The sequence below is a fragment of the Lutzomyia longipalpis genome, chromosome 1 (genome assembly GCF_024334085.1).
Source record: "Lutzomyia longipalpis isolate SR_M1_2022 chromosome 1, ASM2433408v1".
NCBI classification, from domain to species: domain Eukaryota; kingdom Metazoa; phylum Arthropoda; class Insecta; order Diptera; family Psychodidae; genus Lutzomyia; species Lutzomyia longipalpis.
Genome location: NC_074707.1, coordinates 39,330,907 through 39,352,510, shown reverse-complemented (window position 1 = coordinate 39,352,510; position 21,604 = coordinate 39,330,907). Strand labels below are relative to the sequence as shown.

General features: G+C 39.6%; 4 protein-coding genes and 1 non-coding gene across 5 annotated transcripts in view; 1 reads left to right on the top strand and 4 right to left on the bottom strand.

Moving 5' to 3' along the window:
* Positions 1-665: 665 nt before the first annotated feature.
* On the bottom strand, positions 666-4,633 carry LOC129787262 (D-beta-hydroxybutyrate dehydrogenase, mitochondrial). The gene is made up of 3 exons (XM_055822713.1): positions 4,174-4,633; positions 3,360-4,115; positions 666-887 (listed from the first exon to the last, which is right to left on the bottom strand). The coding sequence occupies exons 1-3, from the start codon at positions 4,317-4,319 to the stop codon at positions 716-718; spliced, it is 1,074 nt and encodes a 357-aa protein (XP_055678688.1). The 5' UTR covers positions 4,320-4,633; the 3' UTR covers positions 666-715.
* On the bottom strand, positions 2,935-3,076 carry LOC129788221 (U4 spliceosomal RNA). The gene has a single exon (XR_008750334.1). It is a non-coding gene; the product is annotated as a U4 spliceosomal RNA (small nuclear RNA).
* A 121-nt stretch (positions 4,634-4,754) lies between the features above and the next one.
* LOC129787263 (zinc finger protein-like 1 homolog) lies at positions 4,755-6,213 on the bottom strand. The gene is made up of 4 exons (XM_055822714.1): positions 5,986-6,213; positions 5,809-5,920; positions 5,396-5,740; positions 4,755-5,338 (listed from the first exon to the last, which is right to left on the bottom strand). Exons 1-4 carry the CDS (start codon positions 6,085-6,087, stop codon positions 5,055-5,057), a joined length of 843 nt encoding a protein of 280 aa, XP_055678689.1. The 5' UTR covers positions 6,088-6,213; the 3' UTR covers positions 4,755-5,054.
* A 3,229-nt stretch (positions 6,214-9,442) lies between these two features.
* Positions 9,443-11,004, top strand: LOC129787259 (cleavage stimulation factor subunit 2 tau variant). The gene is made up of 4 exons (XM_055822702.1): positions 9,443-9,601; positions 9,670-9,748; positions 9,814-10,237; positions 10,304-11,004. Exons 1-4 carry the CDS (start codon positions 9,544-9,546, stop codon positions 10,916-10,918), a joined length of 1,176 nt encoding a protein of 391 aa, XP_055678677.1. The 5' UTR covers positions 9,443-9,543; the 3' UTR covers positions 10,919-11,004.
* A 4,143-nt stretch (positions 11,005-15,147) lies between these two features.
* The window catches only part of LOC129787254 (RING finger protein 17), a 97,170-nt gene continuing 90,713 nt past the window's right edge, over positions 15,148-21,604 (bottom strand). Inside the window, exon 11 of the mRNA XM_055822694.1 lies at positions 15,148-17,257. Coding sequence (XP_055678669.1) covers positions 15,382-17,257 — 1,876 coding nt within the window. The 3' untranslated portion in view covers positions 15,148-15,381. The remainder of the gene's footprint in view (positions 17,258-21,604) is intronic.

Here is a 21,604-nt window from a genome sequence, read left to right as displayed (position 1 = left end):
CGGAATTACTTGCTTGCAATTTTACTTATAGAGAGGATAGAGGAGCGAGCAATGGTTGGGGTATTTTGAGCACCACAAAATGTGACTCACTGTCCTCCAGGGTGAAGGTAGGGAACAAGTAACGAGTCTTACCTGTTTTATTTTATTTTTTGGGTAGCTCCAGGGTAGAGACTTCCTGTCGTACACGCTGGAAGTGATCACGTAGATTATGTAGGTTACACTAGGTAAGGCGTAGAACCACGTGTCGAATGAGCGCGCCAAAAAAAATATCAATCAACACCTTTTTGCAATAAAAAAAATGTGCGTCTTATCGCGACTCCACTGTCCTGACAAATAATCTCATTGGGCTTACTTTTCACTCTCGTGACCGCTATCGTGCATTTTCCCGCGCGCTCTTTTTGGTCTTTTTTTTCCCTCGTTTAAATTCTAGGAAAATATTAAAAATATAAAACATCAACCACCTTTGAGAGCATGTTGTTCACGCGAGAGGCTATACGTAAAAAAAAATGTGTGCTCGTGATGCCCCTCACATCTCTCACCAGAGCAGCCACAGAGCGCACGTGAGGTTGAATGGGAGAGAATGGGATGGCGCGCGAATGAGATTATATAGCAAGTGGAGGCAAAAGTACTGCTCCGGAAGTGAATTGAATTCCATACACGATGAATCAGTTTGAATTTTGTTGATTCTTCAACTTTTTATCTTCACAACATCATCTCAATTATCGCTGCCACCACCACCACTAGTATTGTTGCGAGACTTTTCTCCTCTTGCCTTTTCCACGAATTTGCACCTCTCGAACTGCGGCATATTCATGAATTTCTCCACAAAATAATCTCGCAGCCACACCGTTGGGGACAATCTGAAGAGCCAGTGGTAGAAGAAGTATCTGTGCAGAAGCAAAAAAAAAGAAAGAATCTCATTTTAGATTTTCAACTCTTTTCCCTCTTCAACGGCTAAAATGGCTCTCGCATAAAACACACACATTAATGGTGGACAAACACCATTAATTGAGCTGAATTTGAATATTTCACGAGAAGGAATTAAAATCAATTCAGACAGCAACATCACGAGATTTTTTTTGTTGCTGTTGGACACCACATTTCCGCTCACCATTGCTAATTTATTGTTATTCTCGCATTTATTGTGAATTTCTCGGAATTTTAATCGTTTTGGTAAAGAGAAAATCTTTAATTGATACCAATGTATTACACACATAATATTACCCTTTTTCGCCCACTAAATCCATACAAACACTGATGACTCACACCCATAGGTCACACATCACAACTGTTTGATTTCTTCATCATTGCAGGAAATTTAGCTTAAAAGTATGCTTTTGCAAAAAAAATGCATGATAAGGAGAGCCCACAGAAAAGAAATCAAAAGTCACAGCCGAGTTGAATCACATTTAAAATTCGTGGGATTAAGAAAAGCGTGATTAGGGAAAGGATTTGCCAAAAAAAAAACGTGATAACTTTGAAGTGAAAACAAAGAGGCGGATTTGTGCATTTTTCAAGTATATAATCATCTTTCTAATAAAAAAAAATTATGGGGGTGTGATTAACATTAAATTTAATGAAGTGCGTCCTTATTATTTGATTATTAAGTATTTTTTCTTTCTAAGTTGATATTATTGTTTATGCGTCACTATTTTTTTAAATGAATTTTTATGGTCATAAAAAATAGGCTAATTTGCATAATGAAATGTTTATTTTGTTAAAAAAAATTTAAATTGATTTTCTTTTAAAAATAAATTGTGTTGAGATGAGCACAAATTATTAAGCAAAAGAGTTTGCGGGTTTCCCAGGAATAACACGTCTTGTTGCAAAAGTTTCTTGAACTCTCTTAGGTTTCTTTGGAAGAACTTTTATTTTAATCAATTCTGTAACTCCTTTTAGTTTTTTCAAACTCTCTCACGCTAAAATCACATTTTAAATAAATTTAAAGAGACTTTTCTATGCATCTAAAATACTTTTTTGGACTCTACTCTATTCACAAAAAGAATGCACTGAGGCTCCACCCATGGTGTGAAATAAAGATAGAAAACGTCGGGAATGATCGGTTTAATTCGGCTTAGGTGAAACGATCATTGGTTAACCTTTCATCTTTTATTTTACGTTTCAAAGTTTCAATTTTTCATAAAGGAATAGTCAAACGTTAGAAATAAAACGTCAAACGTTTAAAACGGGAAATATCAAACGTTTAAAGAAATATAAAGTAAACGTCGTCAATAAAATTAAAAAAAATCTCAAACATCTCCTTGAATAGATTTCTGGCTATTTGGGGTCAAATCTAGGTGCATTCTAAGTGTGAATTGTGTATAAGAAAATTTTAATCTTCTACATATAATAATTTAAAATATATTTAGAAAGTTTCTGTTCTACATAATTCAGAGACCTCAGAGACTTTAAAAAAAATCTTTCTTGAATAAATCACATAGATGTTTGTTTTAAAGATTTGTAAATTTATTCACCCTTCAAGTAGAGAACATCGGAAAGCCTTTGAATAAAATTCATGAGTCTTCTGCAGACTAAAATAAACAGAACAATTAATTTCTTTTTGACTTCATTTTAAAGATTCTTCAACTTATTTATTTTTTGTTAAATTTAACAAGATTTTAGAACGAATAGATTCAAAAGAAAATTATTATTTTTTACAAAAGAATATTACCTTCACTTGAGAAAAAGATCCGCATAAAAATCCCACGCATGAGTCTCAAACACTCACGGAAGGGTTAACGAAGTTAAGCATTTTATTTTGGGCGTGAATGAAATTTTCTTGAAAGAATTCTTTTTTCGCGCAACTTTCTCGAAGGAGGCAAAGAAAAGAGAATGAAAGGAGAAGGTTTATCCTTTGACCTCTCCCGAAGAAGGAGTCCTTTGACCTTTCTTTTCTTCTTGTTTTTTTGTGTGTTTGAGTGTGTGTAATTGTTGCCCCTTTCGGGGCCTCCAAAAATTGCCACACCAGTTAGTATTTCATAACTGTATGGCGGGACATTGGTCATAAGTTTTCAACTAGCAATAATCGCACCTCGGATAAACCTCATTGGTTACGATATCGCCTCTGCGCAAAGCTAACGACTCCTCGCACCCTTCTTCAACGTCATACAATAGGCAAAGTGTAGACGCACTGAAGTATACGCTCAAGGGGGAAAATGATCTTCTTTTAGGATTGTTCTAAAAATAAATCCTGAATCCTTTCCTTTCATCCTTGATGACTTTTTTGTAATTATTTTCTGTAAATTTTCTTTTTGTGAATTCTCTGTTTAAGATTTATGAAAGGATTTTACTTTTTTGTAGATTTTTTGAGGATATTAAGAGAATCCTTCTAAAGGATAATAAAAAAAAGAAACTCTCACCTGAAAGGCTCCACTTGATACTTCGCTTTGGGGCGCTCCGCCCGTAGAGCCTCCTCGAATGTCTCAATGAGTTTTGGATGACTCTCAGCTAGGGCATTCCTCATGTCATCAATACACCCCAAATAATCATTGTAGCGCTGAAAATAGTCCCCGTAGAGTGCTTCCTGTTCCTCGGTGAAGGCTGCCTGCATTGCAGAAGCAGCCTCCTTCTGCCCAGCTGCAATATTCGAACCCGTCACGAATGATCCCGGAATGAATTCCACAACATTCACCCCAAATTTCTTCATTTCAACCCGCAAAACTTCCGTCCAGGACACAAGAGCAGCCTTGGAGGCAGCATACGGGGCTAATCCTGGTAGTGGTTGATGCCCACAGTGACTCGTGATGTTCACAATACGTGCCTGGTGCTTCCGCAAGAGGGGCAGGAAGGTGTGCGTGATGATCATTGTACCCAGGAGATTCACTTCTATTTGCTTCCTGAAAATCTCACTTGTTTGCCATTCAAATTCCCCAAAAACCATCACACCGGCATTATTGACGAGGCCGTAGAATTGCCCATCTGGCCAGCGACTCAGCAACTCCCGGACAATACGATGAGCCTGAGAGATTGTCTCTCCGCGGAGGAGATCAAGCTGCGTAACAATCATTTCATTTGATGGGAAAAGGCAGAGATTCTTTGCTCCCTGAGAAGTGGGATTGAGCACACCCGCCACAACGGTCATATTCATTGCGTGGCACTTTCTGGCCAGATTGTAGCTAAAGGATGCAAGTTTCTCATTAGAATCTACCTCCAGAAGGAGCTTCAGCAACTCACCCAAGTCCTGAATCACATCCCGTGATGAGAATAACACTAGATCGCGTAAAGACCTTCCTCTTGACCATTTTTCGCGTTACCAGGAATGCCACTCCGGTTATAAAACCAGTCAATCCTGCAAACTCAATCCACTCCCTGCGCAACATTGCCACAAAGGCCACGAATAACAAAAAAAAAACTTGAAGAAGAAAAATGTAAAAGGAACCAACACTCACAGCTGCTGGGGATCTTGTGATGAATTTTGATGCTTCGCTCTGCCCATTCCTGGATCACTGCGATTGAAAGTCAAATTCCGTGGAATTTGTTATCGATGCGATTGCTGCGAGATACTTTATTTGCATTTCATGATAAAATTGAGAACCCTCCGTCTCTTTTTTTTCTTTCTTTTCCCTGTAAGATGATCTATAGTGTCTCGCCGTGGTTCACTTCCTCCTTGTATCTCGCTCACGAAGCGTTTTTTTTCTTTTTCTTCTACTTCTGGGCCAATGGGCTTTAAATCAGTGCGAAGAGTAGGCCTTGAACGTACGCACATCCCGTGCAAAACTATCATACGAGTGGCAAAAGGTACAAAAAAAAACTTCTTTCGAATTAATTCTCCCTCTTATTCTGAATAAATTGCAACATGTTCTTGCGTTCGTTCTTTAACACTGATATATAAAATAAATTCTAATAAAAAAAAACACTATCGGAAGGGAAATTAAAGGATTTTTTTTGGGGATTATTCTTCTTGATAAGACTTTGGGGATGTTAGAGAAGTGCGATAAAATGTATTTTGTGGAATGCTTGCCATTCTCTTCCGCCGTCGTGGTTGTGCCTTCTCCCGGAGAGCATTCCATCGTCCTTTGAATCCTCTTGAGTGTCGACATCAATGATAAGGATTCCTATTCAAACTTTATGTTGGGATTGGAGTTAATATCGAAGAAGCCATCGCTGTTCCCACTACGTCCCACTTTGGCCATCACGTAGATCACGAGGACAAAGACAAGCAGCCCTGAGAGGCAGATGAACCACGTACGACGCCACGGGGGACGTGATGTTGGGCTGTAGAGGCGCCTCGTCCAGCGATTTACAATCTCACCAATTGGTCGACGTTTGTATTTATTCTCATCGCGATCTGCAGCCCCAATTGGGGGCTCTCTGGCTAGCAGAGGACGTCGGCTGCTTGCTAAAAACAAAAAATCTCAAAAATCCTTCTTCACTATCAATCTCTTGACATCCTTACCATTGAATGTGTCGATATTGAGGACAGAATGCGACTGAGGTTGCTGATAGGCATCCCAGTTATCCTTATTAGCCTTTGTATTCGTCACTCCCGATGCTCCTTGACTGGGTCCAGCAATAGCATTGCGCATATCCTTCTTCTCTTCCGCCAGCAGGGGCAATCCCAGCTCATTCCTGCCCCAATTCACCTGCGACAGGCGACTTCGCAACACATCAGCCACCGGCGAGACAAGGTGTGCCGGAGGGAAAATCTTCTCAGCACACGTAGGACACGAATGACCACCAGGAGCTGTATTCGACGGCAGGGATTCCTGTCTACTATTTATACATTTCCAGTGAAATACATCTGCAATGAGAATTTTCTCCAATTAGATGACAAACCAAATTATACTAAACATTCTTCCGGATGCTTACGAAAGCAAATTAGACGAATACATTCGTCAGTGTCTAAATTTTCTCCGCACAGAGCGCAGGAAGAGTTGTAATCACTATCCTTGAGCCACTGTAGATACGACTGGACAATGCACTGAGGAAGAAAAAGCAGGAAACCCGTGAAAAAAGTCCGGAAATGTGGGAGAAACTTTTCATTACCTTTGGGTGGCTCGTAACGATGCAATTTTCACACACATTTACGCGATGTTCGAAACAAAAGAGATTTGTTACGAGTCTCTTGGGGCACTTGCATAGCCCCATTGTGTGCAAGTGTCGCGGAAAACACTGGGAAACTCTAGAAAATTAGCAAAAGAAAAATTTATCTATTTTCCACGAATATTTTTCTTCACGACCCACCATAAAATTGAGTGTCATTTGGGGTGGAGAATGTCGTGTTTCGTGGCAGAAATGTCTGACGTTTTTCCGTATTTAATTTCCATATTTTCTTATCATGTGACTTGAATTCTAGGTATAGAGCTTAAAAAACAGATTCTAAGGAAAAAAAATGTGAAAAGACAACATAAATTGTATTACAGAAACTTAATTTAATTCTCCGAATATTCTCCTCTTCGCTTAATACATTTCTCCATTCGCTCAAACCACCTCCGGAAACATTTTTCCCATTCAAGTGCTGATATTTCGATTGTATGCGATCTGTAGGCTTCAACTGCTGCTTCTGGTGACGTAAAACACTCCCCGCGCATTTTTCTCCTCACATTCGGGAAGAAAAAGTAATCACTTGGTGAAAGATCCGGACTATCTGGGCAGTATGGCATCAATTCGATTGACTGCGACCTCAAATAGTTAGAAGTTTGCTTAGAAGCGTGGGAGTTTGCATTGTCGTGATAGAGAATAATTGGGGTGCCTGGGAAATGAACTCTGATCTTTGCAATGACCTCTGGGAGACAAATCACCGTGCACCAATCAGCAATTTTCATTCTCTGATCCTCAACGGCAATTGTAGCAACAGGGCCATTTTTGCAGAAAAATGACACAATCATCCTCTTGGAGATTGTTTGGGGATTTTGCGCAGTTTCTAGCTGCTTCTGGTGCCCCCCGAGTACCCAAATTGATGCTTCTCCCTCGATTTGTTGATTATAGGAGTAGATACATGTCTCATCGGCAACGAGAACGTTGGAAACTGCTTTGGCGCTACCACGATTAAACATCTGTAGCATATCAGTGCACCACTTGATGCGATTCAATTTCTGACTATCTGTCATTTTACCGGGAATCCATCGTGAACAAACTTTCGTCAAGGAGAGGTGTTCAGTTACTATTCCTTGAATTTCAGTCAGTGTAATGCCCAAGGATGTCCGGATATCACGGTATGTTATATGCGGATCATCCTCAATCATACGTCGAACAGCTTCAATGTCATGAACACTGACCGTTTTCTCCTCATCACTGCCACGAATTGATTTTTTCTTCCTCCTGGATGTCCATCCGCTGGCCAATTCTTTGTACCAACGATAAATTGTTGATTTCGCGGGAACATTGTCTCCAAATGCAGCAACCAAACGCTCGTAGCAGTGATTGGGAGTTAATGCACTGCGGTAATCATAATACACCATGGCATGGTAATGGTCCAAGTTGAAATCCATTTCTTCACACTTTTGTTGCTAGAAAATTCGCGAGACGTTATTTTCAAACTTCTTTTTTATGGATCTATGGAATTCCTAACCTCAAAAAGGACAGGAATTATTAAAATCTTTTAATCTTTGTACGATTTATCGACTGTTTAAGAAAAATTGAACATTTTATCCAAAGAACCTGAGGAAGATTAAAAAATAAATCAAAACGCCACGGAAAACTTTCAGAATGTTATAAATTAGGATAATTTCCATGGATTTTTCTTTGGAGAAAATTTTCAATGCAATGTTTAGTGGGTTCTTTGAACAACGATTTTCTGTATTTTCTGCTAGGTGACGCAATGAACGCCCTGTCACTTTTTGAGGTTAAGAAATTCCATTCCAAATAAAAAGTAAACACAGAAAGAAAACAAAAACTTGTTTTCCTTTTTTCACGCCAAAGAAAAGGCAAGAAAATGGAATTTACTCGTGAACATTTTCGTGCTATGATCTTGTACGATTTCAAGAGCAAATTGACACAGAAGCAGTGTATTGATCGCCTCTCGAATGCCTTTGGAAGTGGAGCCCCGTCAAAAGGAACAATCTATCGGTGGTTCAGAGAATTTGAAATAGGTCGTGCAAATATCTGCGATGAATCACGGGAAGGACGCCCGGCGACAGCTGTTGTACCCGAGAATATTGCAGCGGTTAGACGGATGGTAAAACGTGACCCCCACATAACGTATCGTGAGATCAAAGCCGTGTTGCGCATTGCCATGACCCAGATTCAGACAATCCTGCACCAGCATTTAGCTGTGACGAAGGTTTGTTCCAGATGGATTCCTGACAAGGTGTCGGAGGATGAGAAAATGAAAAGGGTGCGATGGTGCAAGGATATGCTGAGAAGATTTGAACGTGGAGAATCGCCGGAAGTGCCTAATATTGTTGCAATTGACGAGACGTGGATCTACTCCCGGCACAAAGATGAAAGCGATGAAGATGAGGAAAAGGAGGAGGTTTGGGCATTCCAGCAGGATCCAAAGAGAATACAAGAGGATGATACGAAGGAACATTCAGAAAGGCTCATTGCTACCTTCTTCAGTGTCTCAGGCCATGTAGCCACAATTGTTGTGGAATCCCGGAAACTTGATGATCCCGATAAGCGATCAACAATCTTCCTACCCGAAGTAATTGATAAAATTAAGAAATCCTGTCCAGATATGCGGATTATCCTACATCATGACAATGCCAGCTCACACAGGGGTGCAAAAACGCGAGAACTCCTCGAGGCACACAACATCCAGCTACTGCCTCGATGTCCAGACAGTCCTGATCTTTCGCCAAATGATTTCTTCTTCTACCCAAATGTAAAGAGCAAAATGCGCGTGCAACGTTTCACATCGCTCGAAGAAGCCGTTGAGGCTTACAAATCTCAAACACAGTCCGTACCATCATTGGAATGGAATAAATGCTTCCAAAATTGGTTTGAGCGCATGGAGAAGTGTATAAAGCTCAGAGGCGAATATTTTGAGAAATAAAAATGATTTTATGGCATTTTAGGAACATTTTTTTTAAAAAGGTTTTGGCATTGCGGGATGGAATTGCTTTGCGTCTAGCTTAAACTTTCCAAACTTTCTCGTTACCTTAACTAATCTTCCGGAACTAAAATAAGGTCACACACAAATCATCTTTTCAGGGATTAAATGAATAAAATAAATCAAAATTATTAAATTTGTTTAAAGAAGAATCTTAGAAACTTTTCAATCCTTTTAGATTTAGTAGAACACTCTAAAGGAATCTTCCGGACAAGTTTTCCTGGAACTTCTTTGACACCATTTTGGGATCTCCTTTGAAGAATTCTTTAGAAATAAATTACTTCTTTAAAATGTTTTACATTCTAGCACGAAAATATTCACAAATTAAACGATATTTCTTGCCTATTCTTTGAAATAATAACAGTTTTGTAAAAAAAAAAGAAAACAAACTTTGTTTACCTTCCTCCACCACAAACCTAACCTCACTCTACAATGCGCGACCAAAGTGACATCTATGAGATAACTTAACCTAAAAATTAAAAGGCAAAGGAAAAAACTCTTCCTGTGAATTTTCTTGATTTTCCCGTGCATTTCATTAATTTTCCAGCAAAATGGGTGACAAGAATTCAGATCAGAGTATCATGGATAAATCCATGAGATCGGTTTTCGGTAAGATTCTCTAAATATCTCAGTTTGAGGCATTTTAATTCATGGTGCTTCCGGTGTTTTGTTTACAGTCGGAAACATCCCGTACGAGGCCACGGAGGAGAAGCTGAAGGAGATCTTTAGTGAAGTAGGTCCTGTAATCTCCCTAAAGTAAGTTAAAAATACTTCCGGCATCTCCCTTCGGAACATTTTCTAACGAAAAATTTGCATTTCAGATTAGTATTTGACCGGGAGAGCGGTAAACCCAAAGGATATGGTTTCTGTGAGTACAAGGATCAGGAGACAGCCCTCAGTGCCATGAGGAATCTCAATGGATACGAAATTGGCGGGAGAACCCTTCGTGTGGATAATGCTTGTACGGAGAAATCCCGGATGGAGATGCAGCAATTACTGCAGGGGCCACAAGTGGAGAACCCGTATGGGGAGCCTTGTGATCCTGAGAGTGCTCCAGAACTCATTACAAAGACCGTGGCATCACTGCCGCCGGAGCAAATGTACGAGTTAATGAAGCAGATGAAGACATGCATCCAGAATAATCCATCAGAAGCCCGTCAGATGCTCCTGCTGAATCCTCAGCTCGCCTATGCTCTTCTGCAAGCTCAGGTGGTCATGAGGATTGTTGATCCAGCAACAGCGGCTGTGAGTATCTTCTCATTATCTTCTTGATTATTTGAATTGTGAATAAATGGGGAATTTCTCTTCCAGACGATGCTCTTCAAGCCCAACCAGATGCCTCCGGTGCTGACAAATCAGACAGTTACGCAGATTCAGATTCAGCAGCAGCAAATGCCCATCCCACAACCCGTGCCGCCGGTTAGCATGGCAAGGAATGACTTTCAACCACCCATGGGGCAGGACATTGATCTCCGTTCGGTTGATCCACGCTTAACACGCTCCTTGGATCAAGATATGCGTTCCCTGACGCAGCCTCTCGCCGCAGTGGATCCCTTCGTGGCAAATCAACGTGCTCCACGTCAACCAGCACAGCCACCCTTCCAGGCTGTTGTTGATCCACGTCAACGTCCCATTGATCCTCGCACTAACAAAGTGCCCCCATCTGTTAATGTTCCCGTTGCCACTGCTGGTGGTGTTCCAACTCCAAATGCTGCAGCTCAAGCAACTGCTGCCTCTTTAGCTGCTGCAGCATCACGTGGAGGAATCACTTCGGGTATCCCAAGTGATGGGAGCGATCATGAGAAGGCAGCCCTAATTATGCAAGTGCTGCAGCTGTCTGATGAGCAGATTGCAATGCTTCCGCCGGAGCAAAGAAACAGCATCTTGGTGTTAAAGGAGCAAATTGCCAAGAGTACCCAACGCTAAGGATTCCTCATCTTTTGCATGCGGACAGAAGTATCCGTATAATCTCTAATGTATTCTTTTTTGGCTAATAAAATTGTAATCTTTTATCCTCTTTTTCCTTTGAAGAACATCAATTGAATTTGTTTAAAGGATTAAAAAATACAATTTCAATTAAATGAGTTTTTCTTTAGAAAAGAATTTGAAAATTATTGAGAAAATTGAGGAAAATGAAAAAGATACAATCCCATGTGGAAAATAGTGAAGCAGTGTTGCGTCTGCAGACTCTGCGCCTATGCCGCCCAAATGCTCCCGGAAAATTCTTTTTATCTTTGCGTTTAATGGATATCTTGGAAAGGATTTTCTCAATTTTTAAATTATTGTTGGACATAAGATCATACAAAGAAGATTTAATTCTCAAAATACAGAAAAGCGATTGAATTTTCCCATAATTGCATTCCCGGAATAAACTATCCGGGAACAATAAATCATCCAAAAATAATGTGAGGTTAAGTAGTTCCCCAAAAGGATTGTTTTTGCAGGATATCCTCCTATCTCTTTCTATTGCTATAATAGTGGAAAGAGACAGCAATAGAATCAATCATTCTCTTGTCAACGCTCGAAGAGTATGTCCGAGAAACTCGTGAGAGTAAAAGAGATGAAGATCTACTGACTGATCGTCCCTGATCGTATAAAAAAGCGAACAATCAGCTGAAAAATCTCACTTCGCAGCAGCAGTTTGAGGAATTAACATCGTGCGCAGAGCAAAAGGATAAAAGTGAAATTGAAGCAGAATCAGCCAGAACACAAAGAACACAAAGAACTCGGATTTTTAAGAACAAATTCTGCAACAACTCTTCAGGAAGAAATTCAAAGGCAAACTTTCAAAGCGATCGACGGGAATTTCAAGGATAACACACAAAAAGCCAAAAAGAAAAGGAAAAATCACTTTCTATTAGAAGAAGTTCTACGCAAGTTAACTGAGTTATTTGAAGAACTCAAATATTAGGAAAATGTCAAACAATCAAGCATCCAGCTCCATGATGGAGGACGAAGAACAAGGATCAATTCAAGTATGGCCACAACATGATCCTGATTGCCCTTTATTATATAATCCTCCCATGGTCGACCAGGGCGTGCTGGCAGCTGAGGCTGTGAATTACTTAGAATCCCCAGAATCTCCAGTTCCAAAAATTCACGAGAGAGACTCCCCAGAATCTCCAGTTCCAAACATTCACGAGAGAGACTCCCCAGAATCTCCAGATCAAAGCATAAGGAGAGGCTTTCGGGTTGAAAGGCCCAGCCTGAGGCAGAACGAGAGAGACTCGCCAGAATCACCAGATCAAAACATTCACGAGCAAGAATCCCCAGAATCTCCAGTTCCAAACATTCACGAGGAAGATGAAGAGGAGGAGGAAATGGAAATGGGTGCTGCTGGTGGGAAAGTGGATGCTGCCACGCAGTACGAGGAGCAACCAGACGAAGATGATGCCCAAATGAGTGATTCCAGTGACTCCTCCGTATGGGAAGATATTCCCGAGGAAATAGATGCAGAAATACGACAAAGGATGGCTCAATCCCCACGTTTCAGGAATTTGCTTCAGGATGAAGTAGTTCTTGAAGCCCTCGCAAAGAGAACTCCATTCGATCGCACGCTCTTTGAGTATCAGATTATTCTTTTGCACTACGCAATTATGAATGGGTACATGATTGAACGTCCCAGATGGCCACGCCGCAAAAATATTCCCAGAACAGCCACATCAGAGGATACTCCGGAATCCGGTCCGGAACATTGAGGTTCCCAACAACTCACTAACTTCTCTAGAAGAAAAGTTTTTTTTTTACTTTAAAGACTTCTACTAAAAGCTGTAACCGAAGAAAGAACTGAAATAAAAATCAATGAAGATTAGAGAATTATTTTGTTTTTTCTTTATTACGATTTCGTCGCATCTATTCAGGTTTGCATTCCTAAACGGTTTGTCCGATTGCGTTGTAATGAAGAACTGTAGCTGCCTAGTCTTCGGGAGACTTCGGGTTTCGGGGTATGATCTCCGGGCTGCGGGTTTAGGATGAATTTCTCCGGGTCACACGATTTGAATTTTTTAAAATTTAATTTTAGGCAGTATCAGAAAATTAAAAAATCAAAAATTGAATAGACTCTGTAATTTAGGAAGTTTCGATTTTTTTAGCTAAAGGAAAATCGTCTTAAGTCAGATCTGAGTTTTTCTTTAATTTACACTATCAGTTTTCTTTAAACTAAATTTAAGTTTTTTAAGTTAGGCCTAAGATTTTTAAGCAAGACCTTTGTTGCAGACTAGACTTAAGTTTTTTTGAAGTTAGGCTTTTAAGGTTTCAAGGTTAGATCAGGCTGAACTAAGGCCGAATTCATCTTAAAATTCTGACCTAAAGGAACTAAAAGGTTCGGCTTAAAAAATAGGCCTGGCTTAATAAACGGCTTAACTTTGTTTCTTAAGTCAGGCTTAAGTTTTTAAGTCAAACTTACATTTCTTCTTCTTCTTCTTTAAATGGCTTGAGACTGGTTTCCTACGGGAATTGATCCAGTCTCACGTCCCATTAAGGGACTCGGCCTTCTTCAACAGCGCTCTCCATCCTTGGCGATCCCTCGCCAACCTCCGGCCCAGATCCGGCCCAACGTCTTCCCATTCCTTTCTGGGCCTGCCTCTTACACCTGGCCCCATCAGGTTTAGGCTCAGTAGCTTCTTGGGCATTCTTTCGGCCGACATCCTATGGACATGGCCTAGCCAGCGTAGTCTTGACGCCCGGATTGAGGCTGTTTTGCATTTGCAATTTAAATAAATATAAAAAAAGTTCACGAAAAAAACGAAACTTATAAACAAAAACCGATTTAATTTTTTTTTAAATACTAATTAAGAGATGGTTACATTATTTTGGAAACTCGGGGACTTACAAGAGCGATTTTAGAGCAAATTTTGAAACAAAAAAATAGAAATTGGCTTCCACTATCGTTCAATGGCCAAATACTGATAAAAGGCCTCATTTAGCGACCAAGAAATCTTTGTAATCATTAAATTTTGCACTGAAATTTCAAGATTTCAATCGAATTTCAAGGGTTTCTTGATCGCTAAATAAATTTTTGTGCTCAAAAAATTTATTTAAAATTTTAACATTTTGGCCATTTTGTTCCTGTAGTTTCCAAAATAACGTGACCATCTCTTAGTTAGCAAGTTAGTAAATAGTAAGTAGTTTTCCAATAAAAAAAATTACTTTACTTTACTTTACGCTAAGTGGGGCCCGGAGACTTTCATCTCCTAGTGCACTGCGGCCCATGTGGGCCTATTGTGCATCCCCTTTATTCCTACTCAATTACAATGTTTTTGTTACAATGTAGATTTTGTAGGGGGAGAGTCCCGTCGGTGGCGACTGCACGGGAAGTTCCGCAATCATTCAGCACTAGACGCTGGGCACTGGTGTTCGTTCGGCAGGCCACACAGTGTAGATCGGTTTTTTTTACCAGCGTCGTCCCTCCGCCACCAGATTGCTCTGTTCATCTTTGGCTCCGTCCCATATATATAGGAAGTTCCGCAAACGCAGGCACTTACTGTATGCGGCTGCACATTATCGCTGATTGACCGGCACACGACTATGGGACTCTGTCTACTTGTTGCCCTTCCGTCTCGCAGATGGCGCTGATGCTGATGTTGGCTCCATCCCGTTGGGGGCAGCAGTCGTCCGAGCAGGAAAGGAATAGCTGTGGAGTAGAAAGGAAAGAAAGGGAAGGAAGCGCCAGGCCAGAAACGGCGAACCGCTGCGGGAATCGAACCCACAACCCCAGTGATGGGTGGTATTGAGTGGCGCTTTAGCTCTCTTTACCACTGGAGCTTCATAAAAAAAAAAATAAACGGGGGAGTAGATAAAATCTCTGGGTCAGAATAAAATGTAAGGTGGTAACCCTAGGGGAGGGCGGGGTTAATAAAGTCACTTAAGGGTTTAGAAAAAGCCTAAAATATCATATTTCCTAGCTAGATAGAACAAAATGATCTGAGAAAGAGTTGTAGGGCAAGAAATTTCCTAAAGAGATGGGCTAAACATTTCGCTTTATCCATTTGGGAAATATGATATTTTGAGCTTTTTCTAAACCCTTAAGTGACTTTTTTAACTCCGCTCTCCCCTATACCTGATTGTAGTTTTTCCCTTCCTAGGATTTTCAGCAGAACTCCTAAAAACTCCCCTGGCACCTCTGGAACATTTTTCTCCTAAGAAAAAGCTAGTTCTTGGCAAAAGTATGAATATATCTTTATTTGGTACGTTTTCTTGGAACACTAATTCAGTTTATTTTTAACGCTTTTCTTTAAGACTTCAGAATATGAAAATATAAAAATTCAATGAAAAATAACTTTTGTTATTTTAGTTATGGATTTAAAAGAAAAAAAATGAGAAACATGATAGGAGATCATCCTTTAGAATGCCGAGAAAGGCAACAAAAACACTAGGTAAATGAAATTGTTTTAATTTTTACCAGTTGAGACGAAGAAGCGCCTGTCAATGAGAGACTGATAAATCACATTTTCATCATCTTTATCTGCGTAGAGCTTGACGAGATGAGGGGATCCGATCTTCACAATCTTCGCATAGACCCTCTTCTGGTGCAGCATCACCCTTAGTTCACGTTCTGCATCGATGGCATGATAGCGTGGATTCACCTTCACATCCGCAAGACGTACGTGAATGTTGCGGAGTGGGATACACTGGAAGTTCTCATGGAGTGGCTTGATGTACTTCAAATTCACCATTTCCGTATTGAGATAGTCAACAAAACGCACGTAAATCTCATCTTCAATGATCTTATCGGAATTCACAATGGCCCGATACCAACGACCATCTTCATCGTAGCGCGCAAGGTAGGCCGTTGTGGGGTTCACTTTGTCTACAGGGGTGTACCACGCAGCTGCATCCTGAAGGCACTTCTCCATGTTTGTGTGCATCAGTGTGTGCGATTCAATCTCAGGGCAGAAGTACAATTCAAGTGGGGACATCAATTCGGTGGTTTTCCCATAGAATCCCCTACAGTCCTTATCTAGCTCCAAATAGGGGAACATTTCACGTCCTTTTGGGACCTCTGTTGACGTGTACAGCGGGTTAAAGTGCTCAACGGTGGATTCTTCATCATCATCCCCGCGATATTTCTTCATTGCACCCCCCAGGGGGGATGGTTCATCCGCATCTGATTCATCTGAACTTGGATCCTCTTTGTAGTCGGAATTATCCGTTGATTCCTCCTCATCGAGATCATCATTCTCCGAAAGGAGGAGAGTTTGCTCCTTGATGTCCTTCTGATTGAAATACTCCCGATATTTGCTGATTGAATCCAATTCCGGTGGTTCAGTCTTCACCTTTGTCTTCCCATCGGGTTTTAAGCACTCCAGCTGAGTGCACTGAACCACCGTTGCTGCTGTCTCTGGTAGTGCCCGAGCTGCATAATCATTCTGCAGCAGATAATCCACAAGATCAATATTCCCCATCCGGAGACTCACCATTTCATACAATCCTGTACCATTGTCCTCCGGAGGACCATTCAGCATTGCAATGCATTCATGCCCCGTCGTGTAGGCGTGCATTTTATCCAGCACATCACACGGCCACGGCTCTTCACGCTTAATTGGCACGAGATTGACAAATTTAAAGCGATACGATTGAATGGGAATGTTGCCAAAGAGAAGATTCTTTCGCATATCCTTGAAGGATACCTCCTCAATATTCCCATAATCGACAAATTGCACTAAGCACTGCCCCTTCTCCTTGTCCACACGCCTCACAACGCCACGGAAGAATTTCTCCTCAGCCTGATACTTTGCCATACACGGCTGATTCTTCGCCCAGAACTGCTCAACTGGCGACGGAAGGGTCTCCCGGAGAACCTCATCGGCAATTATACGCATCTTATCGAGAAGATTGCGATTCTTCACATTGTACATGTGAATGATCCCATTATTATCCACATACGTTGCCACCCCTAAGAAAATTGACTCCTTCCACGGTTCTGCTGGTTTCCACTCCAGCACAGCTGTAATCTCCGACGTGAGTTTACTCTCCCACGAATCCACATCAATTACCGCCGTCTCCATCAGGGAACTCTTATTGAGACTCTCAATAAATTGCTGAAATTCATGATTCTTCAACTGAAGTTCCATTTCGGCAATTTCATTGTCAAATGTCGCGGGAAATTTCTCCGTAAGATGCGCATAGCCACGCTTCACAAGCGACTCATTGATATTCTTCCAACGCACAATGGTCGGTTGAAGTGGATCATCCTCCTCCATGCGTCCCCAGAGTACCACAGGTATGGAATTGTTCACAGAACGTCCAACCATTGTCACGGCGTACCTTTAAATTCATTGAATAAAGAAAAAGTAAAATCTTCCCTGAAAAAATTATTAAAAAAACTATCTTGAATATAAACAGGGAAAATCGGGGTTAGCACATTAGTTCTCGCCCCTAGATCATTTTTTTTATTTTTCAAATGTTTCTAGATAGTCAAAGAAAATTCGTTTCCTAGATCTCAGAATTCTTTTTGGATAGGAGAACGTGGCCCAATTCCGACCTCCAAAGGTCTACGCAGAATGAGAAAAAATGGTAGGGGAACGTGGCCCAATTCGGACCGCCGCGCAATTGCGACCTCCCCTTTTTCTCGTAAATGACGAAATATTATAAAATTAAGGGATGGTCACGTTATTTTGGAAACTCGGGCGAACAAAAACTGTTTTTTTCGGTGTTAAATCTTAATTCCGACTATCAGCAATCGTGGCGCTAGTTGTCAAAAATGTGAACAAAGTGATGTGCCACGTGGTACGGTGACGTCACTGAGTACACAGCAAAATGGTATTTTAGCTCGATAGAGTTTCCAAAATAACGTGACCATCCCTTAGTTTCACTACATTATGAAAATATTATAGTAAGGTAATGTTAGTGCCTAAAATAATTTAGTTTGGTACACAACAGGACGAATTAAAAATCAAAATTCATTTTCAGCACTTGGCCGACATTTTCTGATTTTGGAAACTAAGTTGATATGAGTTTTTTTCCCACTATTATGTCTCATATTATGCCGCGTTTCTGTAGCTTAGAGGGTGTAGTTTATTACTTGATTTACAATTTTTTGAAAGATTTTAGGTATTTTAAGTAATTAAGTGAAAATGTAATACATGCAAAATGTTCTAATTGCGACCCCCAAAATGTTTCAATTCGGACCGTCTATTTCCACCACTCACCACGGTGAAGCTGTCGCGCATGCGTGTAGTGGTGTGGAAGTGTCTTCCTCACACAGACCGCGCTGTGTTTTGATTTCGGGAAAATCAATATTTTTTTACGTTTATTGAAAGTTTTTTCGCAGTGAAAATGTTCCTACAACCAAAAGGGAAAGCAGAAAGTGTAATTTACGAATTCCTCAGAAGAATTTTCGTGGATTTTCTGCGAATTGCGTCAGTGAGTGCGCAATTGTCGGTGTGTGTGAAAGTGTGTGTAGTCACCTCAAGGGCGAAATGTCAAAACAAATGTGGGGAAAATTGAAAATAAATTCTTGATTTTCCGGCTTTTCCGTGTAATTCATGGCAGTTTTCCTATTTATGGTAGTGATAAAAATGATCTACTAGTGAAAAACCCACAAATTACGGCAAAAACAGGGGGTCGCAATTGGAACACCCGGGGGGTCGCAATTTGAACACCGTGGTGAAAAAGTGCAATTTTAGCAACTTTTTTTAATTCGACTATTACTCAGAACAGGTAAGAGTTAGAATGTTTGCATCTATAGAACAAAGTTAGTCTATTAAATGACCTTTCCAATGGTACCAAACTTGGAAAGATTTAATTCATTTTAATATGACTTTTTTCAATCCTTCTGAAACAGAATTTAGGGGGTCGCAATTGGGCCACGTTCCCCTATAAAATAAAAAGAAATATTATTAAATTTGGTACCATTTTAAAGCCCATTAAATACTCTTTTAACTCTCATAACTTTCCACTTTATCAGTTTAAAGTAATAGGGGATTGAAAAAGGCCTTAAGAGGTCCGAATTGGGCCAGGTTCCCTACTTTTTTGGACTTGTCGTTCTCGAGATATTAAACACCCTGAAAAAAACCTATTTTGACCTCTAACGAATGTCCTGGAAAGGATCATGTCTAAATTTTTGTATATTCCAGGAGCTACAATAATGCCAAATAAGATTTCATTAAAGAAATATTTAAAAATTTTCACAATTTTCCATAATTTCACTCCCGGAAATTACCACAAAAACTTCCGGAGAAAAAAATCAACCAAAAAAGTGTAGAGATTAGGTAATTGCGGAAAAATCGCATCCTTTTTGCAAGATATCTCATTTTCCATGATCGAATGTGAATCTAGGATAACTATAGAATCTAAAAAATCACTTGGCTAGAATTTGTGAAGGATATTATCCAGGAAAATTCGTGAAAGATCATCAATTTTTTTTGCTAAGAAAATTGAGCGCTGGTCTCTAATAAGTTAATAAGGTCAGATAAAACACTTAGAATAAATTTTAAGGTAGAATATTTAAAATAGGCTTCCTTATGGTCCCCTATAGCGATTTCTTCAACCAAAAAATTTTCAATAAAATATCTGAAGTTTTCAAGACATCAGTTAAAAATATTTAAAAAAAAATTATTCTTTTAAAAACATTTCCTGGTAAATTAAGATCAATGCTCCGTAGCTTTAATTACTTCTGTTAAAACTTAACAAATTGCCTCTGAAAATCTGAATGGTGTCTGTCTCGCCTATTTATTAGAAACTAAAAGTTAACATAAAGTTTTTTTTTTTTAAATTTAATTTGATCTTTTATGAATTAATTTTTCTTTAATTGTAGTTTTATCGTTACAATTTGTAAGGCATAATGTCATTTTTTAAGACATTAAAAAGGTATAATGATTATCTTTCACTGTTGATAGGCAGCACCAGAAAGGGCTCAGAAACTTCACAAATTAAAGATTCGCTGGAAGAATCTCCAGACAAAACATTTTTAATCCACAAAAAGGAGAAATGGTGGCGGTTTTATCAAAAAAAGAATGTTAAAAGTAAAAAAAACATTGTGTGACGTAAGAGTTTAAGCAAAGAATATAATAATAACGTAATAGTTTAAAGTTCAAATTCTAATATTAGTTATAGAGAAAAACGGGATTTGTTGTTGCACTACTAAAGGTCTATGTGATCTAAACTAGTACCTAGTTGATTTCTAAAACTTATGATATTTACAAAGTGTTGAAAAATTAATAGATTTTTTTTAGATTTCTAATGGTGCTATGCAGGAAAAGAATGTCAAGAGAAAATGATCATGACATTTTTTCCTGACAATTTTTTGTCATTCCCTCTCACTCCCACTAATGTATTTCCGTATCTTTCGTCTTTCTCTGACGCATGTTTCCGACATTTTCATCATTCTTTTCTGTGCACTCAACATGTTTTTCATTTCGTATTATTTTCTCAATATTTGGGGATATTTTTCCGTGAAAAAGTGAAAATGGGCTTTGCTGAAGTGTTCTCAGTGCCAGGAAAGCCGTGAAAAGTGGAAATTTATGGTCATTTAGCGGCCAAATATGTGAAAATGCGCAAAGTGAAAAATCAAAACATTCTTTCCCTGACCAATTTTTACGGGATATTTTTCTGTATTTTCACGACACAAATCACTTCCTGCAGGTTTTTTGGACTTTCCCGCAGGTCATCTGCAACACGGAAGGTCTGACTTCACAAGAGCTGGAAAAAGAATGACAGAAAAAAAACATGTTCCTGCGACATTCTTTTTCAAGCTCTTGCGTAGTCAACACGTTTCTTATTTTTTGTCAATTTTCTCTGTGAATTGTGATATTTTATCTCGGGAAAAGTGAAAAGCGGCTTGTGGAAGTGTTCTTAGTGCCTGTGAAAGTGTGAAAAGTGGAAAATCGTGGGTATTTATCGGCCATATAAGTGAAAACAGTGAAGTTCGACAGCAAAACATTCACTCCCGGACCAGTTTTTCGCGTTCAGGTGGGATTCCACCACCCAGGAAGCATTTCCCTGACCCCAGGCCGACCTTCCCTATGCAGATGACCTGTAGGAAGATACAAAAAGCCCGCAAGAAGTGATTTGTGTGGTCAAAATCTAGAAAAGAATCCCGTAAAAATTGGTCAGGGAAAGAATGCTTTGATTTTTCACTTCGCGCATTTTCACATATTTGGCCGCTAAATGACCGTAAATTTCCATTTTCCACTGTTTTCCTGGCACTGTGGGCTCTTTACCTAAGCATTTTCCACTTTTCTTTGGGGAAAATACCCCCAAATGTTGAGAAAATTCAAGGTAATAAAAACATGTTGTGCGCAAGAAAAAAAGCATGCCACGAAAAAAGATGTCGGAAACATGCGTGAGAAAAAGACGAAAGATAGGAAATTACATTAGTGGGAGTGAGATAGAATGACAAAAAATGTCAGGAAAAAATGTCATGATCATTTTTTCTTGACATTCTTTTCCTGCATAGCACCATAATTTATTTATTAAAAAAATATTTTTGAGACTTAAAATATTTTTTAAAAAAATAAAACATTTTATTTAACTTTTAAATTAATTTAGTTAATGCATTCGGTTTCTTAGTGGAATGTAGGCAATAAATTCAACAGGAAAAATGAGTGTATTAACAACTAACCCCCGTATACCCTAACATAAAAATTATTAGCAGAAAGAAAAAGAACACTA